Raw genomic sequence first — 18,090 nt, 5'->3', positions numbered from 1 at the left:
GAGGAGAGGAATAGAGACCACCCCCGTCTGAGTGCACACCCTGGCTAACCTAGCCCCCCTGGAAACAGAAATTCCTGATCTGGTTTCTCTAACCCACCCATGCCCCAGTAGCCCATGGATAAGCTTGGCTCACGTGAAGGGAGTCACTCCAGATTCACACCAGATCAGAATCTGATTCCTCTTCATTCATGGGTGTGTTCAGCGGTAGAATCTGGCCTGTTTGGGGGTCCCCAAGGGGCCAGGGCAGCACTCCCAAACGGGCAAGCACAGAAACACGGAGAAAAGGACACGGACCCAAACACCGACTGTGAATGGGGCCAGATCCCCAGCTGGACGGGGGCGCAGACTGGCGTCACCCGGTCCATTTCAGCTGGGGAAGCCACCCCAGAAGGACAGAAGAGGGAGCCAATAAAGGGGCGTGGGGCAGGGCGGGGAGCTTGAATCAACCGGCTAAAGGCAAAAGAGAGAAAGCGACCGTATGGCTTTAGGAAATGGAAATCCGGCTCGCCTGAGGTCGGACAGAGAGCAGAGAGAGAACTGAAAAAAATAGCTAGGAGACCAACAGTGAGCATGGGGGGGCCGGGGTGGCGGGCGGAGGGGGGGCCATAGGAGGCGGGGAGGAGGGGGAAACGTTAAATCTGTCTTTTTTTGTTGTTCAAAAGCACACAAGCAGTAAGAGCAAAACGGTCACTCACTCCCGATGGTGGCAGAAGTGGGATTGCCAGCGGAGAGAATTACGTGAGTAGGGGTAGAAAGATTGGTTACTTCGTGCAGCTGGCTGAGGACCGAGGAGCGGCGCCGCACGGCCCCCTGAAAGGAGCCGCTTCTCTTGAAGGTGCTAACTACTTCCATCTACGAGAGAGAAAATGAGATACACAGAGACGTCGTCCGCGGTTGGCACTGAGCATCGGGGGGGACAGGGGAGGCGGCAGCTGCAGAGATCGGCGGGAGATGGGGGGGGGCTTTAAAAAAAAAGCCCACGTCGGCTGCTGGGGTCGGGGGGAATCTCGGCTTGGGGTTAAAACAACAAACCCGTCTCGAATCAGCTCGTGGAGGTTGAGAAACGCGTGGGAATGGGGCGCCCACCAGTGGCTTGGGAAGGGGCTGCAGAGGAAGCGGCCCCGTTTTCAAGCCACGCTTATGATTTTTTTGGGGGGGGGTGTTCCCCCTCCCCCAAGCTATGGCTGGAGCCGAGGAGGCTGGGTAAATGGGGAGGGCGATGGGGGGGTGCGGGTGGAAATCGGCCTCACTCCATTGACGGTGGTTGGCTTCTGCGGAGCATCCTGCTGGCTAAGGGACCGTGGGACCATCCGTCTGACCCGGCCACGGAGCAGGCTTGGTAGAGAAACGTCCCGTCATGATTCACACTGCACCCGTGAAGGAGAATCCACCACGACCCCGGTGGAAACTGTCCCGGGAGCTAATTCCCCTTGGCGTTAAACGAGGGGGCCCCTCGTGCCAGCCGGAATGAGTCTGGTTCGACCTGCGGCTGCTGGCTCGCGGGGTGCCCCGTTTCTGCTCCCCGGGGAGGGCTGGGATCCACTCCCCCTCAGCCTCAGGGCCGGGCGCCTGCCCGTGGTGTGGGGGGCGCCGTGTGGCTGCTGGCATAGGGTCAGAGCTGCATGGGGGGGCAGGGGAGAGCTGCATGGGGGGGCATCCAGATTTCTCCCTGTTTTATCCACTTCTGGTGGCTAGAACAGGGGGCGCTGGGAGCCAGGACTCCTGGGTTCTCTCCTGGCTCAGGGAGGGGAGTGGGGCCTCGCAGTCAGAGCAGGGGGGCTGGGTGGGTGCAGGGATGCACAGACGAGCGGCTCTCTGTCCAAGCACCGTAAGCCGGGCTCTGTCCCTCACGTTAACAAAGGGAAGGAAACAGGTTACAAGTCGCCACGTTCCTTTACGGCGCCTCCGAGAGATGCCGGCTGCAATCAGAAGGCAGGTTAGTAACCCAGGTCCTCTGAAGAGGGGCCCATCTACGCGGCGTCCTGCCTCGCTGCTTCAGGACGCCCTTGTCCAGCCCTTTGGAGAAACAGCTTCTGACCCTGGGATTGTCGGAGGTTGGTTCAGACCCTACACCGGCCGAGCTCCCGCCCCGGACCCCGACACCCAGAGATGGGCCCACAATGGGAGCTGGGGATTTCCCTCGCCGCAGAAAAATCCCATTCAAGTTTTTCCCCTGTTTTCCACAACATTTTCCTAGGAAAATTTCAACTTCTATTTTTTAAAAAGAGGGGGATTGGCAGAAAAATTAAAATGTTCAGCCTCTATTTCAAAAAATGTTCAGTTTGATGACTGAAAACAGGATCATTTTGGCCATAAACGGCCAAAAGTGGAGTATTTTTTGGCTGAAACCCCAATATTTTGGGCTGAAAATTACCCCAAACTGTGTATTTTTTGGCCAAAAACTGTATTTTGGATGAAAAAAAACCCCAATTATTTTCATCTTCTCCCCTCAGAGAGAGAATTTTTGGTTGAAAACTTCTGAAAACTGGATATTTTTGACCAAAAATGGCCAAAACCAACGTTTTTGACCGAAAACTGCATTTTTGGGTCTGAAAACCAATTATTGTCATCCCAAAATTTGCCCGAACCAGAATGTGTCTGACCAAACCCACATATTTGTGGTCCCAAAATGGTGTAACCCTGGCTGAAAACTGCCTTGTTACACTCCAGCACTGAGTATTTTGGGCCCAAAATCTGAACATGTTTCAGGCCAAAACTATTCTTTTCCCCAGCAACCAAACAATTTGAATTTTTCCAGCTGAAAACCTTAGGGGTCCCCCTCCCAAACGAAATCCTTGTTTTGTAGAAAATGCTGGAGGAATCGTCTACCAGGTCCGGTCGCTGATATTCCTCAGCTTTCTCCAATCACATCCTGCCTGGGGAATTCCTCCCAGCACCCAAACAAGGATGCCCAGGGATGGCCCCAGGGGGAATTGGGCTGTCGCCCCCTTAAGAACTGGCACCTTATAGCCAGCCGCAGTCAGTCCGGCTCCCTCTCCCGCGTCCTGTGGGGGACGATGGAGACGTTTCCCAAAATAACCTTAACTCTGCCCACTCCCCGTCCTGAAGTGCGCCCCCACACCCTGGGGTCAGAGGTGCAAGATGGAGCGCAATGGGCTCAGGAGGGGGCCATGCAGAGGGAAGAGTTAAGGTTGGGGGCAGGGGAAGTCACATCTCCCATCTGGGGCTCATTTGGCTACAGAGCCAGGGCTGAAATCCATCCCCTAGGGTATAAGGTCCGTGCAGAGCCCGGCTAGGGGGACTATGGGACTACACATAAATGATGGTTGGAGAAAAACTCTCTGGGCAGAGGGAGGGTCAAATGACAGCAAAAACCCCGGGGTCCTGGCTCCTCACCAGCCATGCCTGAGTTTGCAGAGAGCCTGACCCAATCACTCTGAGAAGGGGGGAGCTGCCCCATTCATCTCACTAGGGTGCAAACACCGATGCCCAGGGTCTGCAAGTTAGAGGGGCCAGGTTACGAACTGGGTGACAAGAAACACCCCATTCTGGTGTCCTGAGTGGCTTAGGAGATGCCTTCCCACCTGCCAACGGATAATACCATGGGTGCCCATCTAGCCCGGTTTCCTGCCTGCCGCCCCAGATCAGACTCAGGACATCTGGGTCTCCTATTGGTTTGAGCAGGAATTGAAGGTGGAAACAACAGGGCCATGAGCCAAGTGGCCACCGGATCCCCTGCTCGGGGTTAGGAGATTCCTGGCCATCTCTCTCCTCCCGTCATCTCTAGGCACAAAAGCAAAAAGGGGAGTGGGGAAGGGGAAGGTGGGAAAGGGAGGGGGGCGAGCTTGTTGACATGTTGGTGGGGGAAGTGGGATCCCACATTCCCCATTCCAGGCATGAGCGTGAAGGGGTGCGGAGGGGAGATCAGAAAGGGAGGCGGATTAATGCATTGGTGGGGGCGGTGGGATACCCCGGGCCCTACCTGGGTCTGGATGCGGTTGAGGCCACGGAACCAGAGGATCTGGCCTCGGCGCAGCTCCCGCTCGGCATGGTCTATCTCCTCCTCATCTTCCGCCATCTCCTCGTCTGTGATCTCGTCCTTGCCGGGACCGTGCCCCGCCTCCTTCAGGCATTTCAGGTGGCTGGTGGGGATGGTGGCGATCAGCTGCAGGGGAGTCAGAGAAGGGGTTAAACCCATCCCCAGGCACACACAGGACCCTGACCCCCCCACCAATCACCACCCTGGAGCTGGGGAGAGAACCCAGGAGTCCTTGCTCCCAGCCCCCCCCCCGGCTCTGTCCATCCAACTCTGGCCGACGTCTATGACTCCAAACATGGTGAGCGCCCTGAGTCTCAGCTCCACTGCTGGGGAGTCACTGGATGGAGAAATGGGTCGGTGCCTTGATGTATGAACCCGGACACCTGGGTTCCCTCCCCGGCTCTGGGAGGGGAGTGGGGGCTGGTGGGTGAGAGCAGGGGGGGCTGGGAGCCAGGACTCCTGGGTTCTCTCCTGGCTGTGGGAGGGGAGGGGAGCAGGGATCAGAACAGAAGAGCAGGGCACTAGGGAGGCAAGTCGGGCTGCTCACCTGTCCCCACACGAGCTCGCCGACGCCCACGAAGAGGCACCAGAGCCACTGCTCGGCGTTGAGGGGCGAGCAGCTGAACGGCTTCCCCCCGAACTGCACGATGACGATCTGCAGGGAAAGGAGACGGGGGCTGAGCTGGGGAGCAGCCTGGGACAGGGCCTGTGCAGCGCCCGGCGTGGCCGTGCTCTGGGTTGGGGGGGCAGGGCCGTGCTCTGGCTTGGGAGGGGGAGGGTTTGTGCAGAGCCAGGCATGGCCGCGCTCTGGCTTGGGGGGGGGGAGGGTTTGTGCAGCGCCTGGCGCGGCCGCGCTCTGGGTCGGGGAGTCTGCCCGGCCCCCCAGGTACCTGGATGCCGAAGGTGCCCAGGACGATGGCGCAGAAGATGGGGTTCCCGAAGACGCCCTGGAAGACGTTCCGTTCGCCGTGGATCTTGCGGGCGTTCACCTCGTTGAAAAGCTGCATCAGGACGAAGGTGTTGAAGATGATGGTGTAATGCTCCGATGGGGGCGCGTGCAGGGGGGCATTCCGCCCGCTGTCGATGTCGAAGATAATCTCCCCTGGGGGAGGGCAGGATGGGGCGTCAGGGGCAGACACAGAGACCCCTCCCCACGGGCCCGTCTAGCCCGGCATCCCGCCTCCCCCTCCCCCACGGGCCCCTCTAGCCCGGCATCCCGCCTCCCCCACGGGCCCCTCTAGCCCGGCATCCCGCCTCCCCCTCCCCCACGGGCCCGTCTAGCCCGGCATCCCGCCGCCCAGCACGGCCCCCCTGGCCGGCATCTCGCCCCCCAGCACGGGCCCCCCGGCCCGGCATCCCGCCCCCCAGCACGGCCCCCCTGGCCGGCATCCCGCCCCCCAGCACGGCCCCCCTGGCCAGCATCCCGCCCCCCAGCACGGCCCCCCCGGCCCGGCATCCCGCCCCCCAGCACAGGCCCCCCGGCCGGCCGGCCCCGGGCGCTACCCGCGAAGAGCAGGGTGAAGATGATGCTGAGCTGGTAGACGCCGTGGCCCAGGATGTTCTTCATCATGGTGCGGGAGATGAGGGGCTTGTTGCGCCCATAGGGCTTGCGGAGCAGCAGCGACTCGGTGGGCGGCTCGGTGGCCAGCGCCAGGGAGGCGAATGTGTCCATGATGAGATTGACCCACAGCATCTGCACCGCCTTGAGCGGGGAGTCCTGGGGGGAGGCGGGGGTGGGGTCAGCGCACAGACGGGGCGGGGCCAGTGTGCAGGGGGCGGGGCCAGTGTGCAGGGGTGGGGTCAGTGCACGGAGGGGGCGGAGTCAGTGCACGGAGGGGGCGGGGCCAGTGTGCAGGGGCGGGGCCAGCACCCAGGGGTGGGGTCAGCGCCCAGGGGGGGCGGGGCCAGCACATGGAGGGGTGGGGTCAGCACCCAGGGGCGGGGCCAGCACCCAGGGGTGGGGTCAGTGCACAGGGGCCAGGGGTCAGTGCACAGGGGGCGGGGCCAGCGCCCAGGGGGCGGGGCATCTCTCTGTCCACGCCGCCCTCCATCCCTTCCTCCCCCCCCGCCCGCGCCCCACCTGGGTGATGCAGGCGCCGGTGAAGGCCACCACCACAGCCACCACGTTGACGGTGAGCTGGAACTGCAGGAACTTGGAGATGCTGTCGTACACGTTCCGGCCCCACATCACCGCCTTGACGATGCTGGAGAAGTTGTCGTCGGTCAGGATGATGTCCGAGGCCTCCTTGGCGACGTCGGTGCCCGCGATGCCCTGTGGGGGGGACGGACGGCGGGGTCACGGGGGGGCAGCGGCCCAGGCCCCCGCCCCAGCTCGGCCCCTCACACCCTCCCCGGACAGACGGGCAAGTGCACCAATGCATTGTGGGAAATCCCCTTTCTGGGGCGGGTGGGGGCAGTTTGGGGGCTTCAGACGCCGGACGGGCCCTGGAGCGCGCAGGGGGCTGGGCAGGTGGGGGGGGCTCGAAGGGGGCGTTGGGCTGGGGGGCGCCCGGGGGGCATCTCACCATAGCGAAGCCGACGTCGGCCTTCTTGAGCGCCGGCCCGTCGTTGGTGCCGTCCCCCGTCACGGCCACGACCTGCCGCTGCTCCCCGATGGTGCTGTCGATGATGCCTGTGGGGGTGGGGGGCTCAGCTGGAGGAGGGGGCCCCATAGCCCTCACCCCTTCCTCTCCCCCCATGCCCCCCACTCCCCCGCCAGCTCCCCACCCTGCATGGGCCCCACGAGCACCCCCTCCCCCATGACCCCATCTCCGCCCCGCATCCTCACCCGGTCCCCTCCCCCCACACCCCCAAAGCCCCCTCCTCCGACGGTGCCATCACCTCAGCCCATCCCCCCCACGCGGTCTGTACCTTTCACCAGGGTGTGTTTGTCGGTGGGGGACGACCGGGCCAGGACCCTCAGCTTGGGCCAGATCTTATCCAGTCGCTCCTGTTCGATCTGGGGGAGGGGGGAACAGCTGGAGTCAGCGGCTTATGGTGGGGGACCCCCCCCCAAACCTGGGGCAACCCCCAACCCCAAAGTATGAACCCTCCCCAACTGGAGCTAGGGCAGCAGCAGTGGGGCCGTTATCCCCGTTGGCGTGGCCAGGGGCCGGTGGCGGCGGTGGTACCGTTATCACCCGTGGGGCCGGCGGCGGCGGTAGTAGGGTCGTTATCCCCATACCTCTCCCTTCTCGTTGCGGATGCGCCGGTTGAACTCCTTCCCCTCCAGGCACAGGAAGTCCTCCCCGGGCTGGAGGATCCCACACTTGGCGGCGATGGCCCGGGCCGTGTTGATGTTGTCGCCCGTCACCATCCGGACGGTGATCCCGGCCTTCTGGCATTTGCGGATGGCCTCGGGGACCTGGGGGGGTGGGGGAAGGACAGCGGGACCGGATGGAACCCAGGAGTCCTGACACCTCTCTAACCCCCCTCCCATCCCAGAGCCGGGGAGAGAACCCAGGAGTCCTGGCTCCCAGTCCCGCCCCCCCCGCTCTAACCACCAGCCCCGCCCCCTTCCGACGCCCCAGCAGAGCCGGTACCTCGGGCCGGACGGGGTCCTCGATGCCGACCACGGCGATGCAGGTGAGCTCCCCCACGATGTCGTTCTCGTTCTCCCAGTCAGGCTCCGGGCCGGCGGCGAAGTCCCGGAAGGCCAGGCAGATGGTGCGCAGCCCCTCGCACGCCATGGGCTCAATCACCTTCTTCACCATCTCGTCCCGGTCCCGCGGGCGGAAGCCGCGCAGCTCCCCGCTGCTGCTCAGGATGTTGGAGCACCTGGAAGGGGAGACGCCTGGCTCAGACCCGGCCCCTCTGGGGTGGGGTGGGGGGGCTGGGTATATGGGGACCTCTCGCCAGGCAGCAACATGCAGCCACCTCTGGGGTGGGACAGGGGCTGGTTATACGGGGACCCCTCGCCCGACAGCAAGGTGCAGCCACCTCTGGGGCAGGGCGCGGGGGCCAGTCTCCAGGGACGATGCAGCCAGCTCTGGGGTGGGACACAGGGGCCGGACTCACTTTTTGAGCAGGATCTCGGAGGCGCCCTTGCTGAAGACGCGGAAGCCGCCCTGGGGCAGGCGGGTGACGGTGCTCATGGACTTGCGGACCGAGTTGAAGGTATAGACCTTGTAGAGCTTCTCCTCGGGCAGCTGGTCGCGCACAGGCTGGTAGTCGCGGTGCAGCTCCAGCAGGAAGCCCAGCAGGGCGCACTCCGTCTTGTTGCCTACCTGCCGTGGCAGGCCCCCGTCCTTCTCTGGAGGCTGTGGGGCGACGGGCGTCAGGGCTGCGGGTTCCACCGGCCCCCCGGCTTGGCCGCGTTCCCCCCGGCCCCCAGCTCCGCCACGTCCCCCCAGTTCCCCACCTCTGCCCTCCCCAGCCCCCCAACCTTGCCATGCCCCCCAGCCACCCTGAGACCCAGCTGGGGTCCCCCCTCCAGCCTCCCAGCTCTGCTGAATTCCCCCTTCAGGGAGACACCAGGGGGAGATTCGCAGGGGACCTGGGGAAGATGGTGTGGGAGGTTTGGGATGGGAGGTTCAGGGGCGCCAGAGGGAGATGGGGGTGGTTCGGGGGCACCAGAGGGAGCCGGGGGGGCGGTTTGGGGGCACCAGAGGGGGACGGGGGGCACCGGGGGAGACGGGGGGCGGTTTGGGGGCACCAGGGGGAGATGGGGGCTGGTTCGGGGGCTCTGGGGGAGACAGGGGGCGGTTCGGGGGCACCGGGGGAGACGGGGGGGTGGTTCGGGGGCACCAGGGGGAGACAGGGGATTGGTTCGGGGGTGCCGGGGGAGACAGGGGGCGTGGTTCGGGGGCACCAGGGGGAGACGGGGGTGCAGTTCGGGGGCACCAGGGGGAGACGGGGGTAGGTTCAGGGGCGCCAGAGGGAGACGGGGGTGGTTTGGGGGCACCAGGGGGAGATGGGGGGGCGGTTCGGGGGCACCGGGGGAGACAGTTCGGGGGCACCAGGGGGAGACGGGGGGCGGTTCGGGGGCACCGGGGGAGACGGGGGGCGGTTTGGGGGCACCAGGGGGAGACAGGGGGGCGGTTCGGGGGCTCCAGGTTCCGGAGGGGGGCAGGGGACTCGCAGGGCCCCCCACTCACTAGTATCTTGGTGGTATAGGCACTGTTGATGGCGATGGCGTGCACCAGCAGGTCGAGGATGCGGGGCGTCAGGCTGCCGGGCTCGGGCGTCTGGCGGTAGTGGGTGTCGCCCAGGTAGGCCTGCACGACCGTCATGCGGTTGGTGGTGAGGGTGCCGGTCTTGTCGGAGCAGATGGCCGTGGCATTGCCCATGGTTTCGCAGGCGTCCAGGTGCCGCACCAGGTTATTGTCCTTCATCATTTTCTGAAGGGCAGAGAGGACACCCCCACCCCTGCGTCAGCCTCAGATCTGACCCCGAGGCCGGGAGCCAGCCGGAGACACCGGTGGGCCCTGTGCGGTGAGGGAGCCGGTTCCAGCTGTGCCCACTAGGGGGCACCCTCCTGGGACATAGTCACCGTGTACCGTGTTCCCGGTGCCGGACCACACCCGTCTGCCCACAGCGCGTTCTGAGACAGACCTGGGCGACACCCATAGGGGCAACCGTCTCCCGCTGCCGGATCCCTCTCCCCTGGAGCTCTGTGGGCTCCCCTCCCCACGCCCCCTTGTTTCTGTCTGCTCCTGCGTCCCGCCACCCCACAACAGCCCCGCTACATCTGGTGGCTGCATCCTTCAGCACCAAGTGGCCATGCCCACGGATGGACGGGCACAGCCCAATAGGGCCGCGCCAGTGCACGGACGGGTATGATCCCAACTGACGTTCATCAGTGGATGGATGCGAGCCAACGTGGTGCCCAACAATGGATGGATACAAATCATTATGGCCACACCAATGAGAAAAAAACAAAATGGTGCCCATGGATGGATGAGGTGGACAGGCACAAGCCAACACAGCGGCGCCCAGGGAGGGTTGGACGGACAAATGGACACAAGCCAACATGGTGGCGCCCAGGGAGGGTTGGACGGACGGATGGACAGATGGACACAAGCCAACATGGCGGCGCCCAGGGAGGGTTGGACGGACAGACGGATGGACACAAGCCAACATGGCGGCGCCCAGGGAGGGTTGGACGGACGGATGGACAGATGGACACAAGCCAACATGGCGGCGCCCAGGGAGGGTTGGACGGACGGATGGACAGATGGACACAAGCCAACATGGCGGCGCCCAGGGAGGGTTGGACGGATGGATGGACAGATGGACACAAGCCAACATGGCGGCGCCCAGGGAGGGTTGGATGGACGGACGGATGGACACAAGCCAACATGGTGGCACCCATCTATGGATGGACCCAAGCAAATGTGGCAGTACCAGTCCATCCATGGGCACCACCCGAGACGCCGGCAGTCCCAGGTGCACAGACAGAAGCCCACGAGGCCGCGCCACGGCCCCCCACCCCCTCACCTTGACGGAGTAGGCCAGGGAGATGGTGACGGCCAAGGGCAGCCCCTCGGGCACGGCCACCACCAGCACGGTGACACCGATGATGAAGAACTTGACGAAGTACTGGACATAGACGGGGGTGCACTCGGCCAGCCAGACCCGCCCGTCCAACACGAAGGTCTGGATCACGAAGTACAGTACCAGGATGATCACGGTGATGGCCGACATCACCAGACCTGCCCGGAGGTTGGGGGAGAGGGGTTAGTGGGGGGGGGGGGGAGGGTCCAGCCCCAGATCACAGCTGGCTCCCCCTAGAGGGGACAGGCCCCAGGCCCCATTCCCTGCCCCCCTGAGCCAGCCTGTCCCTGCCCTGGGCCGGGGGGGAGCCAGCACCCCAGCACGGAAGGGATCAACACCTGCTTTCCCAATCTGCACAGCCAGTTTGGTGAGCTTGCCCTGCAGCACGGATTTCTCTTTCTTGGGCGCGCTGGTTTTCTTCTTCTCCCGATCCTCCATCTCGCCGCCCTCGGCGCTCTTCAGCGGCTGCATCTCCATGGCCACCGCGCCGTCCTGCTTCTTGGCTGTGCGGACACAGGGAGGGAAGCAGGTCAATGCCCCACCAAAGCGGGATAGGAGGGGGATTCACCACACCCACTCCCAGAGCGGGGGCGAGAACCCAGGAGTCCTGGCTCCTGGCCCTCCCTGCTCTAATCCACCAGCCTCCACTCCCCTCCCCGAGCTGGGGAGAGAACCCAGGAGTCCTGGCTCCCAGCCCCCCTGCTCTAACCACCAGACCGTGAACGTGCAAAGTGTCCCAATTCAAGTCGTCTCCCCCGAGACCCCAGCTGGGCCCGGGTCCCCCTGGCCCGTTACCTTTGTTCTGAATATTCTCCACCACACCGTCCTGGGGCTTCCCTACAACAGAAGAAGGGACGACAGAGACAGGACACTTGAGGCCAGACAGATGAACAGGACAACACAGATGATGGAGCCACAGAGACACTGCAGCCCCCAGCCCGCCCCGCGGGGAGCCAGCGCTGGGGGAGGGCTGGGAGGGGACTCCTGTCTGTGCAGGGGGGCAGGTGTGGAGGGACAGGCAGTGCTGGAGCTCTGAGTTCGGGGAGATAGCAGGGTCCCCCCCAGCACTGCTTAGAACTGAGGGTTCCCGGGGGAGTATCAGGGGAGGGGTGTCCCTGCCGCCCCTGCTGGAGGGGATGAGCCCTGCTCTGGGTGTCCGTCTGTCCCTGCTCTGTGCTGGGGCAGAATCTCTGGCGGGACTCCACGGAAGCGGAAATCAGGACCCAGCTCTGCCCCCACTGTAATCAGGAGTGACTCTGGATTGACACCAGGGGACTGAGCTCAGCACCCAGCCCGGCCCCCATTGCAATCAGGGGTGACTCCGGATTGGCCCCTGGGGAGCTGAGCTCAGAACCCAGCCCTGCAGGGGCAGCAGATACTCGTTAAAACGCTGCTCTCTTCCAGCAGAAAGCACCGGAAACCTGAGTGTGATTGCATCCGTCTACGGGATTGTCTGTGCCAGGGAGACGCATCTGCAACTTCTCCAGGCTGGTATTTATCTCAGCAGGGCTCCATCCTTCCAAACGAGGGCACGGGAGAGTGCCATGTTATATCACTGTAACCACCAGACCCCTTCCCCTCCCAGAGCCAGGAGAGAACCCAGGAGTCCTGGCTCCCAGCCCCCCCTGCTCTAACCCACCAGTCCCCACTCCCCTCCCAGAGCCAGGAGAGAACCCAGGAGTCCTGGCTCCCAGCCCCTCACCCCACCCCAACCATTATACTGCACTGAAGTAAAACACAGAATTCAGAATATGCCAGATTACAATGGGAGCAGGGCTGGATTCTGATTTTAGCTTCCCCAGGGTCAATCTGGAGTCACCCCTGATTGCAATGAGGGCAGGACCAGATTCCGATCTCAGCTACTCCAGGATCAAACTGGAGTCACGCCCTGACTGCCATGGCCTCAGGGTTCCATTTCCACGTGAATTCTCTTGGCTGCAACCCTGGGCTGACCTCCCCGATCTCCAACCAACAGAAGGCAACACTGCGTCCGATGAAGAGGAGGCTGTCACGGAGTGTGGGGGGACTCAGGGCCCTGCACCCCCGGCATCCTGCGATTCACCATGACTCTCAGCCAGCCAGTAAAGCAGAAGGTTTATTTAGACGACAGGAACACAGTCCAAGACAGGTCTTGCAGGCACAGACAACAGGACCCCCCTCAGTTAGGTCCATCTTGGGGTCCCAGGGCACCCCAGCCCCCTTGGGAGGTCAGAGCCCAGTCTGCCTCCCAGCCATGGTCACTAGCCAGCTCCTGAAACTCTCCCTTCAGCGACCCCTCCCACAGCCTTTGTTCAGTTTCCCGGGCAAAGGTGTCACCTGGCCCCAGCCCCCTCCTGGGTTCTCATGTTACATGCTCAGGTATTCTCTGTCGGTCAGTCTCCCATCCCCCAATGCAGACTATCCTAGCCACACTCCCCTGTCAGCATTCAAAGCCCACAGTCAGAACAGTCCCAGTTCGTCACAGAGGCTTATTAGATACAACTGTGCTGAGATGATCCAGGAGGACAACGGGTCGCTAGAGGAATCTATGGAGTCAACGCCGGGCAGTCAACATAGGACGGCACTCAGCATGGACATGAACTGGAGTCAATAGGACATAGTTAGTGACCAGTCAATAGGGAATGGGCGTCGGTCACTGGCAAGGCTGAGTTGACTCCCGAGAATGCCAAGTCAAGGCAAGTTGACAGCGAGTCACTTAGCAAGGATGCGTGGCCCCTGTGGATCAACAAGAAGTCAACCGTTGTTGAAGCGGAGGCAATATGGAGTAGTGAGTTCCTATGGGGCAGCATCAGGTCCATAAAGATAGCTAATGAGCTGGCTAGGGATGAGGTTAGGTCCATACAGACATGAAAGGAGTTGACTGGCGATGGGTCATTCTCCAGCCATGCTGACCCCATGCTGTGGCTAACTGGCTCAGTATGGAGAAAAAATCAGTCCATCAGCGTTGGGTCAGCGTGGATGGAGAGGAAGTCAGTTAGGGATGGGTCAATATAGATGGAGGACGAGTCAATTAGCAATCAGTCAATACGGATGCAGAGAGAGTCCATCCGTGATGATGTTGGGTCAATAGACGGAGAATGACTTGGTTGAGGATGTCATGGGGTCCACACCGATGCAGAATGAGTCAGTTGGGTCCATAGGGATTGAGCGCGAGCCCATTAGCAAGTGTACGGGGTCAATACAGAAGGGGAATGACATGGCTGGTGAAGGTGTTGGGTCAGTACGGATGGAGGGTGAATCGGTTCCAAGTGGCGTCAGGTCAGTGTGGACGGAGGATGAGTCCATCAGCAATTGTGTTGGATGAATACAGATGGAGAATGACTGTGAGGGGTGGCATCAGGTCAGTGCGGTTGGAGAATGAGTTGGCTGGTGATGGTGTTGGGTAAATACACACGGAAAATGAGTCCGTTCCAAATGGCGCTGGGCCAATATGGATGGAGAATGAGTCCATTGGCGCTGGGTCAATACCAATGGAGAACAAGTCGGTTAGGGACGGTGTTGGGTCAGTGCCCAATGGCGTTGCGTCCACCCAGTTTGGGTGCACCACGTCCTCCAGTCAGTACAGAATTCTGGTGGGGCCGTGCAAATCCACATTGATTATGTGGAGTGAACATAGGATGGGGATGAATCAGTCGGGGATTGGGATGGTCAATATGAACTGATGGGGAGTCAATACATGAGGGTGTGTCAATACGGACGGGTGTTGTGTCAGAGCTCTTCACCACCTGATCCTTGGGATTCAGAGGCCACTGTGGGGAGTGGAAGGGGGGGAGTCAGACTAGCAGAGCTTTTCTTGGCAGATGGTTCTTTAGTGCAGTTGTAGGGTGGAGTTTGCAGTTGGGTTGGAGTCTATTGCTAGGACTGTGGATTTAACTGCTGTCAGGGCATCCAGAAGTGGCACCTTGAACGGACAATGAAACCCAGTGAGTCTAAGGCCAGCACCACCGAGTCAAAATGGCGTGACACTAAGCCAGCATGGGCTGGAGCTGAGGGAACGGGGTCTGCCCAAGAAAAAGGCTTTGAGTCAACATGGGCCACCGCTGGCCCCACCACACTCATCGAGTCAATGTGGGATGGTGAAGACTCAATGTCAACACACGATGGCACAGAGTCTCCATGAGCAACATTGAGTCCACACGCAACGAGGTGCCATCGGGAGCTGATGGAGCCCGCTCAAGGCATGACACGGTGGAGACCTTGACCACAGCAAAACAGGAGCTGGTAGAACCAGCTCAGGAGGAGGACATGAAAATGGACACCAAGAACGAGCCCCAGGAAACCAAAAAGGCCCCTCACCTTTCTTATCCTTCTTCTCCTCTTCCTCCCCACTGGCTCCCAGCAAGGTGAAGATAATCCCAGTCTGGGAGTTCACCCCGACGGCCGTGACAACCATCCGCCCCGAGCCTTCCATGACGTGGGTGCCTGGGAAAGCAGAGGCAGAGTGAACAGGAGGCTACGCGTGCTCGGGCCGTCAGCTCCCTTCCACCACTCAGGACACCTGGGTTCCATTCATGGCTCTGCGGCAGACCACCTCCAAGAGTCGCTGACTGCCGGGGGAGAGCGCCCCCCACTGAGCCCCCCACCCCACATCACAGCGCCCCCTAGCACCCGGCATGGACGGCTGGGGGAGAGCGCCCCCACTGAGCCCCCCACCCCACAGCACAGCGCCCCCTAGCACCCGGCATGGACTGCCAGGGGACAGCACCCCTGTGACGTTATTGATATAATCTGGGACCATATAGATCATTGTTGCAACCGAGGTCCTGTAGTGGCACCCAAATCTTGTATAAAGGGGGTCAAATGGGGTGTCTAAGACAAGGTTATGGATTACTGGTTATAATTCTGCTGTCTATATGTGTATCAGTGTTATAGTTGAAGTTATGAATATTGGCTCTATACTGTCTGTGTTGCAAACTTATGCTATGCTTCTGCGTGACATCCCAGACAAGCTGGTGTTAGCTCTGCCTAGCCTGCTTGATGGCCCATTAAGAACCATCAGCTATACAATGGACTCATTGAGAAAAGGCAAATATGCCTTGAGACTCAGCAAAGTATGCAGGGACTGGCCCATGTGACTCCAGACTCCATTCTGCTGTAATTTTCCACAGTAAGAACAAAGGGGTGTTCTTACACCTGGAAAAGACTATATAAGGCTAATGCCTCATCTCCATTTGGTCTTCAATCCTGCTTCACACCTCTGGAGGAACTTTGCTACAAGCTGAAGCTTTGAACAAAGGACTGAGGACCCATCCCAGCGGGGGATGTACTCCAGAGACTTGATTGGAACCTGCAGTTTATTCTATCGCTGCTGCAAGCCTGAACCAAGAACTTTGCCATTACTGTATGTAATTGAATCCATTTAACCAATTCGAACTCCCATCCCTATCTTTTTCCTTTTATGAATAAACCTTTAGATATTAGATTCTAAAGGATTGGCAACAGCGTGATTTGTGGGTAAGATCTGATTTGTATATTGACCTGGGTCTGGGGCTTGGTCCTTTGGGATCAGGAGAACCTTTTTCTTTTACTGGGGTCTTGGTTTTCATAACCTTTTGTCCCCATAACCAGTGGCACTGGTGGTAATCTGGGAAACTGGAGTGTCCAAGGAGATTGCTTATGAGACTTGCGGTTAGCCAGTGGGGTGAGACCGAAGTCCTCTTAGTCTGGTTGGTTTGGTTTGCCTTAGAGGTGGGAAAACCCCAGCCTTGGGCTGTAACTGCCCTGTTTGAGCAATTTGTCCTGAGTTGGCACTCTCAGTAGGGTTCCGCCAGAACCGCATTGTCACAACCCCCCACTGAGCCCCTGCCCCCAGCACAGCGCCCCCTAGCACCCGGCATCGACTGCCAGGGGAGAGCGCCCCCACTGAGCCCCTGCCCCCTAGCACAGCGCCCCCTAGCACCCGGCATCGACTGCCAGGGGAGAGCGCCCCCACTGAGCCCCTGCCCCCTAGCACAGCGCCCCCTAGCACCCGGCATGGACGGCTGGGGGAGAGCGCCCCCACTGAGCCCCCCACCCCACAGCACAGCGCCCCCTAGCACCCAGCATGGACTGCCAGGGGACAGCGCCCCCCACTGAGCCCCTGCCCCCAGCACAGCGCCCCCTAGCTCCCAGCATCGACTGCCAGGGGAGAGCGCCCCCCACTGAGCCCCTGCCCCCTAGCACAGCGCCCCCTAGCACCCGGCATGGACGGTTGGGGGAGAGCGCCCCCACTGAGCCCCTGCCCCCTAGCACAGCGCCCCCTAGCACCCGGCATGGATGGCTGGGGGAGAGCGCTGCCCACTGAGCCCCTGCCCCCTAGCACAGCGCCCCCTAGCACCCGGCATGGACTGCCAGGGGAGAGCGCCCCCCACTGAGCCCCTGCCCCCAGCACAGCGCCCCCTAGCACCCGGCATGGACTGCCAGGGGAGAGCGCCCCCCACTGAGCCCCCCCACCCCAGAGCACAGCGCCCCCTAGCACCCGGCATGGACTGCCAGGGGAGAGCGCCCCACACTGAGCCCCCCCACCCCACAGCACAGCGCCCCCTAGCACCCGGCATGGACTGCCAGGGGAGAGCGCCCCCCACTGAGCCCCTGCCCCCAGCACAGCGCCCCCTAGCACCCGGCATGGACTGCCAGGGGAGAGCGCCCCCCACTGAGCCCCCTGCCCCACAGCACAGCGCTCCCTAGGGCCAGCACTTAGGCTGACCTAATGCCCCCCCCCCCCCCCCCCCACACACACACACACTCACACACCTGAGAGCAGCATGGGATCTTTCTCCACGGATTTCCGCACATGGTCTGATTCCCCGGTCAGGGAGCTCTCGTCAATCTTCAGGTCGTTCCCCTGGATCAGAACCCCGTCAGCAGGGAGCAGGTCGCCTGGCGAAGGGGAGAAAATGGCCCACATGAGACCTGTGTGTCCCTCTGCCCTGGTGTCGGGCCTCCCTGGATCTGCCCCCCACATGGGACCTGCATAGCCCAGATGGCACCCACATGCCCCACAAGCCCTTCTCAGATCACACCAACATGCCTGTGGCGAACTGGGCCTGTTCTCAATGTGGTGGTTGAATGCTGAGTGGGGAGTGTGGGCCGGGGAAGGTTGCAGGGGGGGTTGGCTGGGGGGCTGCATTGGGGGATGGGAGATGGGCCTTGAGGGAGGATACCCTAACGTGAGAACCCAGGAGGGGGCTGGGGCCAGGTGACACCTTTGCCCAGGAAACTGGACAAAGGCTGGGGGAGGAGCCGGGGGAGGCTGGGTGAGAGACGCTGGAGGGAGTTAGGTTTTCAGGAGCTGGCTGGTGGACTGGAGGGCAGCCCAGATGGGGCTCTGATCCCCCAATGGGGCTGTGTACCTAATTGGGGGGGGACCTAATTGGGGGGGGTCCTGTTGTCTGTGCCTGCAAGACCTGTCTTGGGCCGTGTTCCTGTCGTCTAAATAAACCTTCTGCTTTACTGGCTAGCTGAGAGTCGCGGGGAATCGCAGGAAGCCGGGGGTGCAGAGCCTTGTGTCCCCCCACACTCCGTGACAATGCCCATCTGCCCCAGCATCGGGCCGCCCCAAGATCAGACCCCCTGTGCCCTCGGCCCAGTCATTGTGGATCTTGACCCATGAGTCC

General features: G+C 61.7%; 1 protein-coding gene across 13 annotated transcripts in view; it reads right to left on the bottom strand.

Moving 5' to 3' along the window:
• The window catches only part of ATP2B3 (ATPase plasma membrane Ca2+ transporting 3), a 42,053-nt gene that overhangs the window by 5,303 nt on the left and 18,660 nt on the right, over window positions 1-18,090 (bottom strand). For 4 of the 13 annotated variants that reach the window (XM_065423141.1, XM_065423149.1, XM_065423146.1 and 1 more), the window contains 16 exons: window positions 17,228-17,353; window positions 14,792-14,917; window positions 11,291-11,332; window positions 10,834-10,998; window positions 10,439-10,653; window positions 9,097-9,339; window positions 8,018-8,259; window positions 7,543-7,777; window positions 7,185-7,364; window positions 6,872-6,959; window positions 6,526-6,632; window positions 6,081-6,272; window positions 5,504-5,717; window positions 4,891-5,102; window positions 4,548-4,655; window positions 3,944-4,126 (listed from right to left, as the gene is read on the bottom strand). In XM_065423141.1, the coding sequence (XP_065279213.1) occupies window positions 3,944-4,126; window positions 4,548-4,655; window positions 4,891-5,102; window positions 5,504-5,717; window positions 6,081-6,272; window positions 6,526-6,632; window positions 6,872-6,959; window positions 7,185-7,364; window positions 7,543-7,777; window positions 8,018-8,259; window positions 9,097-9,339; window positions 10,439-10,653; window positions 10,834-10,998; window positions 11,291-11,332; window positions 14,792-14,917; window positions 17,228-17,353 (2,678 nt within the window). Of the gene's footprint in view, window positions 1-687; window positions 853-3,943; window positions 4,127-4,547; window positions 4,656-4,890; window positions 5,103-5,503; window positions 5,718-6,080; window positions 6,273-6,525; window positions 6,633-6,871; window positions 6,960-7,184; window positions 7,365-7,542; window positions 7,778-8,017; window positions 8,260-9,096; window positions 9,340-10,438; window positions 10,654-10,833; window positions 10,999-11,290; window positions 11,333-14,791; window positions 14,918-17,227; window positions 17,354-18,090 lie in introns of those variants that run through there. The other 9 variants (XM_065423138.1, XM_065423139.1, XM_065423145.1 and 6 more) reach the window with 9 other exon arrangements.

Source organism: Emys orbicularis (genome assembly GCF_028017835.1).
Source record: "Emys orbicularis isolate rEmyOrb1 chromosome 21 unlocalized genomic scaffold, rEmyOrb1.hap1 SUPER_21_unloc_7, whole genome shotgun sequence".
In the NCBI taxonomy this organism is placed as follows: domain Eukaryota; kingdom Metazoa; phylum Chordata; order Testudines; family Emydidae; genus Emys; species Emys orbicularis.
This window is presented reverse-complemented; position numbering and strand designations above follow the sequence as displayed.